Source organism: Gracilinanus agilis, chromosome 1 (assembly GCF_016433145.1).
Source record: "Gracilinanus agilis isolate LMUSP501 chromosome 1, AgileGrace, whole genome shotgun sequence".
NCBI classification, from domain to species: domain Eukaryota; kingdom Metazoa; phylum Chordata; class Mammalia; order Didelphimorphia; family Didelphidae; genus Gracilinanus; species Gracilinanus agilis.
In genome coordinates, this window is record NC_058130.1 from 641,617,520 (window position 1) to 641,631,932 (window position 14,413).

At 37.0% G+C, this 14,413-nt stretch overlaps 1 protein-coding gene across 1 annotated transcript in view; it reads left to right on the forward strand.

Moving 5' to 3' along the window:
- GRHL2 (grainyhead like transcription factor 2) overlaps positions 1-14,413 on the forward strand; it is a 165,395-nt gene that overhangs the window by 37,816 nt on the left and 113,166 nt on the right. The window contains 2 exon segments of the mRNA XM_044683986.1: positions 4,707-4,762; positions 8,770-8,912. Of these exon segments, the coding sequence (XP_044539921.1) occupies positions 4,707-4,762; positions 8,770-8,912 (199 nt within the window).

The window sequence follows — 14,413 nt, forward strand, 5'->3', positions numbered from 1 at the left end:
CCAGGGAAGTTAGTTAACCTCTGTCTGCTTCAGTTCCTTCATTTATAAAACAGGGATGATAACATCATCTACATCCCAGGATTTTTGTGAAGTTAAAAATGAGATAATATCTGTAAAGCTCTATGCAATCCTTAGAAGGCTATATAAATGCTATTGTTATTATTTACAAGGCACCATGCTAAGCACTGGAAATAAGAGGGGAAAAAATGACCAATAGTCTTACTCTCCAGAAGCTCACATCTTTTTCTAAATGCATGTTGACATCATCAAGAACTAGTCAGACCAGACTACCCTTGCTTCCATTGTTTTGAGGTGGTTACTAAACTGACAGATGAGAACAATGCTGAGGATAGAGTTTAACTAGATTTTAGCAGCCCAAAGTCTCTCATGTTATTTTCATGGAAAAAATGCAGAGTGATATGAGCTAGAGGACAAGAGAATTAGGTATATTTGGATGGGTTGAATAGACAGATCTGGATCATATTCATTAGTGAGTCAGAGAAGTATCAATGTAGCAGACAGTCAGTGGTATAGATCTTCAAGAAACTAGGCTTGTCCTGGTATTGCTTAACATTTTTATCCATGATGTGTACAACAGCTTCGTTGGCATGCTGTGGACAGAAAATTAAAAAGGATAGATAATTCACTGGATGGCAATTAGAATCCCAAAAGGTCTTGACAGATTAAAATAGAGATTATCTTTTTTCATGTGTGTGTCATGTACCCTTTGTGAGTATGGTGAATCCTATGGACCCATCTGATAATATTTTCTGTATTCCAAAAATAAAATATATAGGATTACAAAGGACATTTATAAAAACATTTAAAAAAACCAAACCTCTAAAACAAGTTCCAGGACCTCAGGAGAACACTGGGAGGTGATAATCCTAATATCACCTATTTGGCTAGATGGCACAGTGAATAAATTGCTAGACTTAGAATCAGGAATTTCCCATTTCCAGCTGTAGGTCTCTATCCATTGAGTCACCTAGCTGCACCCTGCCCCTCCACATTACTTTGAACCTAAAACAATCAACAAAATCATATGTGAGTTCAAATTTAGCCTTAGACTCTTATTAGCTGTGTGACTTTGGGCAAATCATTTAATCCTATTTGCCTCAGTTTCCTCAGCTGTAAAATGAGCTGGAGAAGGAAATGGCAAACCACTCCAGTATCTTTACCAAAAAAAACCCAAAAAGAGATCAAAAGGAGTCAAACAGAACTGAACAACAAAAATAATCTCAATATAGTCTGCTCTGGTTAGAATTCAACTGTTAATGTTTTATTAATTAATGAAGAAAATTAGTACTCTGGAGAGTACCCAAAGGAAAGCAACCGATATGGTGAAGGACCTAGAGATCATGCCATATGAGTATTGTTGAAGAAAAGGGGATAATTTAATATATACATATATATATATATATATACATATATAAGAGAAAACTTAGTGGAGGGTACATAATAACTATTCACATATTTGAAGGGTTTGTGTGGAAGGAGTATTTGTATGGATATATATTAGTATAAGATTTATTTAGCCCCAAAGCATAAAAGTAGGAACAGTTGACAGATAATGCAGATGGGCAAATTTAGGCTTGATGAAAGGGAAAACATTGTAATAATGAGAGCTTTCTCAAAGTGGAATGGGCAGTCTGTAGAGGCGGTAGGTTTCCCCTTATTAAAGGTTTCCTGGCAAAGGTTGGTTCCCTTCCCTTCCCTTCCCTTCTCTTCCCTTCCCTTCCCTTCTTTTTTTTTTTTTTAAACCCTTGTACTTCGGTGTATTTTCTCGTAGGTGGAAGAGTGGTAAGGGTGGGCAATGGGGGTCAAGTGACTTGCCCAGGGTCACACAGCTGGGAAGTGGCTGAGGCCGGGTTTGAACCTAGGACCTCCTGTCTCCAGGCCTGACTCTCACTCCACTGAGCTACCCAGCTGCCCATAAACCCTTACCTTTTATCTTAGAATGAAGATTATGTACTTGTTCCAAGGCAAAAGAGTGCAGTAAGGAGTAGGCAATGGGGGTTAAGTGAGTTGCTCAGGGTAACACAGCTAGGAAGTATCTGAGGCCAGATTTGAACCCAGAACTTCCCATCTGTAGGCCTGGCTCTCAATCCACTGAGCCACCCAGTTGGCTCCCCCCCCCCCAATATTATTTTCTGAGGAATAGCACTCCTATAAAAAATTTAGCAATCAATTCTCTCCAGTTTAGTTTGAGTTGATTCCAGCACAGCTTTGCTTCCAACTCTAGGTGGCATTGTGGATAGAAGGTTGGACTTAGAATCAGGAAGTTCTGAGTAAAACTGTGCTTTAGACTCTTATTAACTGTGAGATCTAGAGCAAGTCCTTGTCCTCAGTTTCCTAATCTTTAAAATGGTGATAATTATACCTAATTCACAGAGTTGTTATGAAGATCAAAAGTTAATCCATGAACGTGCTTTATAAATACTAACCATTGTTATTTGAGATTATGAATTTACTTAATTCAGTTCAATCCAACAAACATTCCTTAATATTTATTAAGTGCCTACCATGGGCCAAACACTATACTAAGCATTGAGGCTACAAAGAAAGACAAAAGACAGCCTCTGCTCTCCAGGAGTTCTCAGAAAGTATAACAGGGGAGACAATATGCAAACAAATATATACAGCATATAGACACACATACATACACACAAACAAGATTTATACAAGGTCAGGCACTAGAATTATTTTTAAGAGCAAGATTAACTGAGGGAAGGAACTAGAATAATTTTTAAGTTCAAGGGTGAGAGTTAAGCTTTTTGTAAATCTTTAGAAATATAAATTACATAATGGAAAAGGCCTTAGATTTGGGGTTGGTTCCCAGGGTTCAAACCCAACTAACTGTGTGGACATAAGCAGAGAACTTCAACTCTAGATTTTTTTCTATCACCCTTTAGGTAAAACAAGGATAATAGTACCTCATAGAACTATTACAAGGAAAGTACTTTGTAAATCTTAAACTACTCTCTAATGTGATCTAATTTTTTTTTTCCTGAGTTGCAATTTTAGAGAACAGAGGATCATCAGCTTTGAGATGGCAGGGGCATCAGAGTTCTTTTGTCTCCTTTTTTTTTTTTTTTTTTTTTTTATAGAAGATCAAATTGAGGCTGAGGAAGGGAACTAATTTGCCCTCAAGGTCACAGAGATATTAACCATCAGAGGCATGATTTGAATCCAGGTCCTTTGAATTTTCAGAACTCCATAATATTCTCTTAAATTCAACATTCATGTGATTGCTAGTGGTAGAGGAGGACTTTACTAGGGACTTGGGTATGCACAGAGGAATGCCATCTCTGACCTAAAGTAGCTTACAATCTAGCATGGGAGATATGAGTAGAATACAAAAAATTACAATAGGAATTGGAATATGCTAAAAGTCAGAGGAGGGTAGCAACAGAGTCCTTCGTCCCATCAGACTCCACTTTTTATGATACAGTTTAAAAATGTATCAAGACTTTGAGGACATTCTATTTATTTGTATACATTCCTTCTACCCTAAATAGAACACTAAAGCTCTGTTTAGGGCAAGGACTTTATCATTTAAAAACAACTCCGTTATCCCAATGTATAGCATGGGGTCAATACAATAGATATTTAATACATTTTTTTGTGGAAGTGATGACTTAAGAGAGAGAGACTACTTTCAGGCATGTTGGTTTGCCTTGGTGTCTGTGGCTGGAATTGGTTGGAGTGAGAAGGGAAAGAAAATATATTATAAATAAAAGGTTCTTGAAAGAGTTATTATCAGCGCTGGATCTTGAAAAATAATTAACATTATTTTTATTTCTTATATAGCATTTTATAGTATATATATATATATATATATATTCTCATTGCAGTCCTCTAAGCTAGGGAGAATGCAATCAATTTTACAGATAGACTTTTGGGGACAGTATGATTAAGAGGCAGAAAAGGAAAGGATGATATTAGGGATTGGTGAGTAGGACAATTTGACTGAAAAAAGCAGAACAGAAGATGTTGGAAAGAGTAGCTGGAACCAGATTGAGGTGAGCCTTGAATACGCAGGTTCAGAAGCTTTAGGTTTCATTTAGTTGACAATAAGAGAACTGCTGAAGGCTTTCTGATGTGATCAGAATCATACATTAGAATGAGTAGCAGCATATTTGTGATTTGGAGCAGAGAGAGGGATGAGACATGGAAACCAATGATGAGGTTATTGCAGTAATATAGTAAATCAAAAATGAGAAGCTGAGCTGGGCTGATAATAGAAGGAATAGAATTAATGAGAAAAAATGTGAGAGAGGATAAATGATTTCTAAGACACCTTCCCTCCCCGAGGTTTGATGAATCACTAGTAAGATTGCCAGGACTTAATAATGTGCTTTATGTCTCAGTTTACAATAGCATAGGAATATTACGTTCCAAAGCGAGTGAGGATTTAGTTTAAGAAAGGGGGTTGAGAAAATGAGTATGGCTAATCTGATCATTATACTTGGAGAAGGTTGCACAAGATGAAGAAATCTGGCAAAGTGTGTATACAAATTCCATAGACAAATGGCACCTTTTCCCCCAGATTTGAAATAGATCCATAATGTTCTAAAGATTTCCTCTTAGGACGATCACAATTGCAAATATTTTGGAAGAATTTTTTTTTGCCTCTTTGTTTATATATATAGTGGCTCTTTATTTCTATATTTTAATTTTTTAATCACTTTTAAACTTTTCAGAAATATCGAAGTGCTTCAGTGGGGGCTGAAGAATACATTTATGAACAAACAGCAAGGTAGGTGGATGAGAGATGAGGTAATAGGAACTGGTTAACAAACTAATTAAGATTTGGGGAAACAAGACATTCCTAATCATTTAATGAAATGTTGAAGTAAATATATACCATATCTAACATTAAAATAAGCAATTACTTAATCACTTTTCAAGGGTAATGGAAAGAGTACTGGTCTGTGAAGTCGAGACACAAGTTCTCATTTTAACTTTGACACTGGCTGGTTGTGTGTTCTTGAGCAAATTCATTCATCTCAGGGTCTGTTTCCTGATCTGCAAAATGATGAGGTTAGAACATATAACCTTTGAGGCCCTATTCAGTTCTACACATCTGTGATTCTATGACGCAATGCCATTTTTTTCTTAGAGAAAAAAATAAATTTACAATTTGTTCATTTACAATTTATAATTTGTTCATTGAATTGTTCATTTTTATTCATTGCAACACAATTACTCAGATGAGTAAGCATTGATTAAATGTCTATGTTATTATTATTCAATATCTAAATTCTGTGCCTTTGTGCCTTGCTAGGTATTGAGGAGTTCCTGTCTTTAAGAAGCTTAAATTATACTTTATTTATATATATTTAAATTATACTGGAATTTTGTTGTTGTTTAGATGTTTTTTCAGTGGTATCTGACTCTTCATGACTCCATTTGGGGTGTTCTTGGCAAAGAAATGGGAATGGTTTGCCATTTCCTTCCCTTTTTTTTCTCCTTAATTTCCTTCTCATTTTACAGATGAGGAAACTGAGGCCAGCAGGGTTAAGTGACTTGCTCAGGTTCACACCTGTGAGAGTTTGAGGCTGAATTTGAACTCAGGTCTTCCTGACTTCTGGCCTGATGACCTATCCACTGTACCACTCAGTTTCCCTTCTGTTGAACAGGAGCTCCTTGATTTTATAATGTGCCAGTCAATAAACAAGTACTTATCATGTGCCTTCTATGTGCCAGACACAGTGTAAGGCATGTTTAATAACTATATGTTTTTATTCCTTGTTCTTAGAAATTTATTTTGGATCTCTTTTTATTATCAGCTTCGGTTGAAGATTTTAGTTTCCTGAAATGAGAGTAGATGTATTGAGTTAACTTTGAATGTCACTTCTTCACTCAGCCTTTAAGAGTACAGGAGGTAAAGAACTAAAAAATCAGATGGCCCCATTGCAAAGTTTAATGCTGAAAATTTCAACTTACACTTAGTTTTTACAATGCAGAAATAAATACTTTGATTGAAAAAGACCACGATAGCATATAGGTATATTTTACTTAATAAAATATATATTTCCCTGGAAAGTTCTTTAAACAATATAAATTGTAATTTATATTGTAAATTTTTATTTGTAATTTATAATGTAAATTTATACAAATAATATAAATATAATTTATAATGTAAATGCAATATTTNTTTACAGATGAGGAAATGGAGGCAGAATTTAAGTGATTTGCTTAGATCCACATAGTAAGTATCTAGTTCAGTGTTTGAACTCATCTATTTGAGAGAAAACTCAACACTCTCTCTGTTGTTATTGTTCAATCATTTAAGTTTAGTATTTTCTTGGCAGATACTGGAATGGTCTGTCATTTTCTTCTCTAGCTCATTTTATAGATGTGGAAATTGAGGCAAGCAGGATTAAGTAAGTTGCCCTGGATCACAGGAGTGGTTTGCCATTTTCTTTTCCAGCTCATTTTCCAGATGAAAAAACTGAGGCAACCAGTTAGGAGGTTTATCCAGGGTCACCAGGCTAATAAGGCTCTGAGGTTGCATTTGAACTCAGTTTTTTCCCCTAGATGATACCTTCTATGATATGAGACTGTTGTAAATACATTTTTAAAATTAAAAAACAAAAAAATTCAAGTCTTCCTGATTCTGGGCTTGGTTCTCTAACTACTTACTGAACCACCTAGCTGCCTACTTTGTCTATGACACCAAGTCTAATATATTTTGTTTGTTAGATGAGGAAACAAAGGCTGAGAATGGTTGTGACTTCCCACATTTACATTTCTAAGGCAGTATTTGAACTCAAGCCTTTGACAAAAAGCCCAACAGTATCTATTATCCCTTCCCATTTTACAGATGAGGAAACTGAGGTCCAGTGAAGCATGACCAAGGTCATACAGGTAGTAAACACCAAGAGGTCAGATTTGAACCCAGGATCTGATTTGTCTGTTCTCCTAGGGCTCAGTCAAGAAGGTCTGTCTGAAGTAGTAATTATATGAGTTAGAAATAAGGCCAGAAGTCCCTAAAGTCAAAAGATAGTAAAGTAGTAGTTTTACTATCACGCCACTCTTTTTAATTTTTAAATTTGTTACATGTAGAAGCACTTTTTGACCATTGTTTTCTGATTTTAGGATTCAGATTTCTCTCTCTCTCCCTCTGCTACTGAAATGGTGTATAATCTAATATAGGTTATGCCAATGCTTTCAAGTAATATATATTTTTATATTGCTCATGTCATGACAGAAGACACATATCACAAACAGAATAAAAATCTCATGAAGGAAATATAGTGGAAGATGGTGAGCTTTGATCTGCCTTCAGATTCCAACAGTTCCTCTGGCTGGGGGCAGTATTTTTCATCATGAGTCCCTTGTGGTTATCCTGGAGACTTGCTTTGCTGATAATGGCTTAGTCCTTCACAGCTGATCATTATGTTCTCTGGTTCTGCTCACATCACTTTCCATCAGTTCATACAAGTCTTCCCAAGTTTTTCTGAACTCATCCTGTTTGTCATTTCTTACGGCAAACAACCATACACCACAATTTGTTCATCTGTTCCCCAAGTAGTAGACAACCCCTCAGTTTCCAGTTCTGTGGCACTACAAAAAGAGCTGCTACAAATATTTTGGCACAGGTAGTCTTTTCTCCTTATCTCTGATCTCTTTGGGATACAGACCATCCCCCCCAACCACTCTTATTTTGGCTTTGTATCCCTTGTATCTGCTACAATGTGTGACACTTAGTGGAAACTTAATAAATCCTCATTGAATTGAATCAGGTCAAACTCCTAAATGTCCAATTTGCCTTGCGTCCTGTAAGGTTCTACAAGTTCAACTTGCTCCATTTCTTGGCCATCACAATTTTCAACAAGTTACAGCTCACATGAAATAATTTTTTATTTTCTGTTTTTTACTTTTCCCTTCATGGAGAACTAACATGGAAGGATCCATAGGGGTCAGACAGAGAGCATACAGGGGAAAGCTGTTCTTCAGGGGAAGTAGCCTCATGGTCACCTAGCTAAGGATCCCATTAGTGGCTGAAGAATTTTTTTTTTAAACTGGCTATTCATGGTTCCCTCATTACCTTTTGACTCTGGGGACCTTTGGCCCCATTTCTAACCCCTACGATGACTACTTCAAACAGGCTGTCTTGGCTGAGTCCTGGGAAAGCAGACAAAGCAGGAAGCATTCCCTGTCACCCCACTTTGTTTGACAGACCTGGCTCCTGATAGCCTGGGAATTTGGTTGTGAAGTCTGAAGCCTCTCTCAGCAGTCACTGCTGAACCACTTCCATCTCCCTCCTGCATGTGATGTGTCCAGTTAAAGAAGAAGTCCAGATGTATTATGAGTCGGGTTAAATTTGATTAATTAGAAAGTTAGACTTTTTTGGCGGGGCTGTGGGAGAGGGAGCATTTACTGTGCTATACTAAGTCTCAGGCATTACTCAGGGGATGCAAAGCCAAAGCTTGAATGTTAAAGAACAATGAAAATAATAAGACATCAAAGGACAAACAAGTCCAAAACAATAAACTTCCTGCTAATTGTATTGGGTACGAGACTTGGGGAACTTAGATCATAGAATTGAAACAGATTCAGAGGTAGCTAGTTGGCTCAATGGATAGCACCCTGGAGTCTGGAGTCAGGAAGACCTTAGCTCTCAAATCCTGCCTGAGTTACTAATTGTATGACCCTGGACAAGTCATTTAACTCTTCCTTCCTTCCTTCCTTCCTTCCTTCCTTCCTTCCTTCCTTCCTTCCTTCCTTCCTTCCTTCCTTTTTTCCCACCTATACAAGAAGTAATTTCTATCATCCTTTGACTTGACAGAGTGTGGTGATGGTTGTTTTCAGTGAAGATAAAAATCGAGACGAGCAGTTGAAGTACTGGAAGTATTGGCACTCTCGACAACATACAGCTAAGCAAAGGGTACTTGACATTGGTAAGTAGGTGGTGGTTTTGCAAGGGGCTTTGATGAATGGAGAGCTGTTGTCATGAAGTTAAGGTGAATTCCAGCCATAACAAGACATTGACTTAAGAAACCTCAAAGGAAGAGAGCATTTTTGCTCTCCATATGAGGAAAGCTCATATTCATTTGTTATTGTTAGTGTAGAAGAGAACTTTAGAGGTCATTTAGTCTCATTCATACAGGAGAGGAATGAAATCTAGAATGCTCACCATATTTCTTATCTATGGTCAAATATCTAGTAAGTAGCAGATATAGGATTTGAACTTCAGCCTTTGGGATTCAAGGACAATCTTTAGCTTGTTTGACTTTAGGTCTATTCATGATTCAAACACTGTTTGCTGGTTCTGGTTGCTTTGGTTGATAAACTGGTATCCAAAAATGAAGAGAATCCTGGATGAGGAGTCAGAAATCCTGTGTTCTAGCCTGATCTGTCTCCACACTAGAAGCTGGACAAGTGACCTTGAACAAGTGACTTCCTTTCTCCGAACTTTAGTTTTCTCATAAGTAAAATGAAGGGTTGGACTAGATAAAATCTAAAGTCTCTTCCAACTCTTAAATTCCATAATCTTATAGCCTATAGCCTAGAACTATAATTGTGCATTTACATGAACTTGTTAATCATTATTTTTTCTTTTTGGTTTTACATCAGAATTTGGCTCATACTAAAATCTTAAAAAAAAAAGGAAATGATTTCCTAAGTGAGCACCCAGACTAACAAAACATTGATCACAGGACAGATTCTATTTCATCAATGGAAAACAAAAAGGGACTCACTCTGAGCTTATAAATAGTCAAAACAACCCTTTCTCCTCTAGAAGGCTCTCATTTTCCCCAGGGACATATGCAGTTGAGGATCCCAGCATAAGGGAAACACTTGAGATTACTAAACAGTTTTTCTTTTCCCCTGGACCCAAATAATCCATATAGTTCATACTATATGAAGGGCAAGGTCCTGGTTTACTCCTTCCCTTCATGTCTCTCTCTTGATACTTCTTCCTTCTCATTTCTTCTTGGTCCAGGATTATCTCCCCTGGGTGCTTCCTTATCCAAGAATGTCTTCACCATTTGATCATTTTAACTCTCTTACTTGTCATCTCTATTGCCAAGAATTTCTTTGTGATGGACTTTGTTCTTTGTTTGAGCATTACCCAGTACCCATTGCCCACTGCCCACTGCCCACTCCCAACCACCTCTTTTCACTGAATATAGCTCTTGTCTTCCTTGTGCCTTTCTTCAAATGTGTTTGTTTCTGCTCTTCTTTTAAAAGCCAGGTCCAAGGCGTGTGTCTCTACCATCAGTTTATCAGCAGTGAGGTGTTAACTGGGTGATAACTACCTGTGGACTTTGTCAAGGTGGACTCAGCTGTTCCTGAGTTCCACAACACCTTGCAAATGTGGTTTCAATGGAGTTGTTTATAGCTCAGAACAAAGATTTATGGGTTTAACCTTGTTCACGAGTAGTTAACCCTGACCAGGTTTCCTGAAGCATATTCTCTACAATCCTATTCCTCTAAGACAGCTATGTTGTCAGTCTTCGAAGTATTTGTGAAAACTTAATGGAGATATCATATTTCATCTGACCACACTTATTTAGCTCTCTGCAAGTATTCTTTCTTTGGGAGAATTTCCCCAAAGAAACTTCCATTTCTTTCTTTTACTAAAATGTTCATATTAGATTTTTTGAATATTAAAAATTTCTTTAATATTCATATTTTAAATATTTCTAACAAAAGGCCTGTGGGGTAAATCTGCCATCTACAGTCCCCATGCTTATCACACCTTGAATTCAGGAGGAAGAAAAGTTATTTGATGTTGCGATTGAATTACTCAGTTTTCTCTTTAATTTATTGAACTGAAATACTATCAATATTAATATCATACTATTGATAATGTCTGCTCATTTTACAACTTTTACTGACTCCTCCCATTTAAAGTTGGACACTTTTTAAAAGTTTCATTAATATCTTTTCTTTTATTATATATTTTATCTATCTCATAGTCCTTTTCCTATGAAAAATGAAGAATCACAGTCTAGCAATATAGGCAACATTCAAATCAACAGAGATTTATTAAGTAATATATAAAGACGAAAATGCCTCTTCTCTCAATAAACTTATATTCTTTTGGTGAAATACAAATATACAGATGAGGAAATTCTTGGCAATTTAAAAAAAAAGATATTTTTAGAAAGAAGGTTGGGAATAACTTCCTGAAAGAAGTGACAAATGACTGAACCTTGAAGGAAGATAGGTATTCTATGAGGAGGTGAGGAGAAGGTACATTTTATGTACAATAGCTTTCGCAAATACAACAGTCTGCCTTTTCTACCAGATGTTTCATCATCTCTCCTATGGGATCACATTTGGTCATTGCATTTAATGTGAGTTCACAGCTGTTTTTTAATGTTGTCTTTTTGTGGTCATTGCTAATTTTATTCTCCTGGTTCTACTTTTAGGTCAGGTTTTTCTTTTCTTTCTTTTTTTGCGGTGGGGGGGAGGCATCTTTATTTCACCAGTGCCTGACACATACTAGGTGCTTAGGAAATACTTACTGAATTTATATTTCCCAAGTTTTTCCGACTTCCAGTCATTTTTTTATAGAACAATATTTTCTCTGTTCCATTTATATACCATACATGGGGCATTTCTTAATTAATGGACACCTATTTTATTTCTAATGTGTGTGCATGTGTGTGTGTGTTCTCTTGCCATGTAAAGTTTTGTTTTGAATTTTTAAGGATATTTGTGACCTTTCTGTAATTGACCTCTTTGGGAGTATATTTAAATCTGGGTTTCTAATTTTTGATCTTTTTCTTGATTAACTTTTTAAAAAAATCTATGACTGTTAAGAGAACAGGTTTTCATCAGGTATAGATGAGTTTTCTCATATGGACTATTTCAGTATAGTATGAGTGAAGGAAAGAGACCACCACCATGACAAGTCACATCAAGTCTTCTTGGCCCGTATTTCTTTGCAGGTGAACATGAGAGTCTTTAGTTTAGGGTTCCTTGTGGGTATTCAAAGAACATCTGGGTTGAGTTTCCTCTTTCATCTCTCTGTGTGTATAATTCCATAAAAAGTAATTAAGGGCTCTTTAACATATAGGACCTAATTCACAGAGCATAAAAAAATTGAGCTTAACTTTAGTGAACCTTTTCCCTTCCTGTACCCAAAAGACTCACCTAGGGCTTCATGTAAGGGAGTCCCAGTTATATTTGCTTGCATGGTGGGCCCTAAACTTTATGATCATTTCTGCTTCCTATCCCCCCTGATTTCCTTTTGGGCTCAGTCAATGCCCTACCTTCTGCAAGAAGTCTTCCCCAGTTCCCCTAAATGCTAGTGCCTTCTTTCTATCGATTCTCTTTAATTTATCCTGTGTATACTGTATCTTGTCTGTACACGATTGTTTGCATGTTGTCCTTCCCATTATTCCATTCACTCCTTGAGATCAGAGACTGGCTTTTGCTGTTCTTTGTACCCCCACTGTGTAGCACAGTGCCTGGCACATAGTCTCTACTTAATCAATGTGAGTTGCCTGAAAGATCCTTTGAAGTTCCTGTTTGTTTGGGGCTGTACACTTTATTTGACTATGTAGCAATATACAAGTTTTACCTCCTTGGGCCAGCTAGTGGTTTGGGAAGAGAACAGGGCTCACCATGTGCCTTAAGCGGACTTTTCTCTGTAAAATACAAAGTTAGAGTTCATTTAAACGTGACATATCCCTTCACAAAAATAATGAGTGAGCTATTTAAAAAAAAAAGACATCATTCCATTTTGCAGGTCCGAAAACTGAGGATCAGGGAGAGGAGCTGGATTTCTTGGGTTCATAATGGGGTCTTCTTTGTGCCCAGACAGAATGTAATTAGTCCCTCATAGGATATTTGCTTAGTTTTTTGGGCTTTTTTTCAGTATTGATTGTGAATTTTCACCAATCTATTCATATGTTCCTGCCGGTCCCTTGCAACCAATATTTGTATCCTTGCTACTAAGAAAAAATTCCTGAAAACTATTATATCTATTGAAAGTGGATTGGGGGAAGCTAGGTAGCTCATTGGATTGAGAACCAGGCCTAGAGATGGGAGGTCCTGGGTTCAAATTTGGCCTCAGACACCTCTCAGCTGTGTGACCCTGGACAAGTCACTTAACCCCCATTGCCTAGCCCTTACCATTCGTCAGCCTTAGAACCAATACACAGTATTGATTTTGAGATGGAAGGAAGGTAAGGGTTTAAAAAAAAAGAAAGTGGATTGATGGTGTCATTTTTTAAATGAAGGGCAAGAGGTTAAAAGTGCAGCCTGTAGCTGTATCAGGTCAAGTCAATCTAGCACAAATTCATTAAAAGGAGCTATGCTGGTAAGTCACTGTTAAATATTCAGGATTCAAAGAAAGTTATTGTTCATATCATAGTCCCAAAGAAATTATAATTCATTGGGAGAGAAAGAAAAAATAACTACAACATAATGGAGAGTATAATGAGTTCAGAGTAAAGATTCAGGCAATGAGAAGTTTGGGGAGGAAAAAAGAGCATATATTTAACTGGTGGAGAAAGAGGTCAGGAAAGACTTCATGGAATAAGTGGCATATAGGTAGGGCCTTCAAAGAAAGGAAACACTTCAATGGCTCATAAATATCTCCATGAAACTGGATTCATCGTCTCCATTCTAAACTTTTCTTTTCCTGTCTTTGTTCACACCCAAAACAGAATGATGAAATAAAGTTGAAACCAGGTTGTGGAGGGCTTTAAATACCAGATTCACTAGCTAAAGTGACATTTCTAAGTAGAAGAATGGGAATATTACTGAGGCAGGGTAAGAAGAATGTATGGGAGAGGGGATAGAGAGAAGACAAGAAGACATCTAGAAGATGCAGTGGAGGGAACACTTGTTCTGGAGTCAGAAAGACCTGAATTCAAACCCTAGCTCTGACACCACTAGCTGTGTGATTGTAGGTAAGTCACTTAACCCCTATTCACTTTAGTGCCATTAGGGACACACTGAAGAAGCAAATGGCAAACCACTCCAAGAAAACCTCATGGACAACGTCTTTGGGCTCGAATAGAGTTGGACATGACTGAATGACTGAAACAACAACAAAAATCACATAGTAACTGGAACCCAGGATTTGAACTCTGGACCATAAAGAGTGCTATAAAGTATTCTTTCTACAAGACCACTCTGCCTCTTAGAGATCTAGAAATAAAATTGGCAGGGCTTAGTAACTTATTTACATGAGGGGTGGGAGAAGAAGCAGAGTTGATGCTTGGGTTTTGAATCTGATTTATTTAGAGGATAGTGGAATCGTTGCTAGGAATAGAGGGGTGAGAAGTGAGGGCTAACATTTGAGAGGAGGTTGAATTTAGCTTTTGATACTGAACTTGGCATGGAAGTAAATCGTTCCAGTAGGTATATTTATGATGCTGCTAAAAATATAGGCCTAGAGAGAACTTCACAGGGGATGTAGAGATTTGGCATTTAT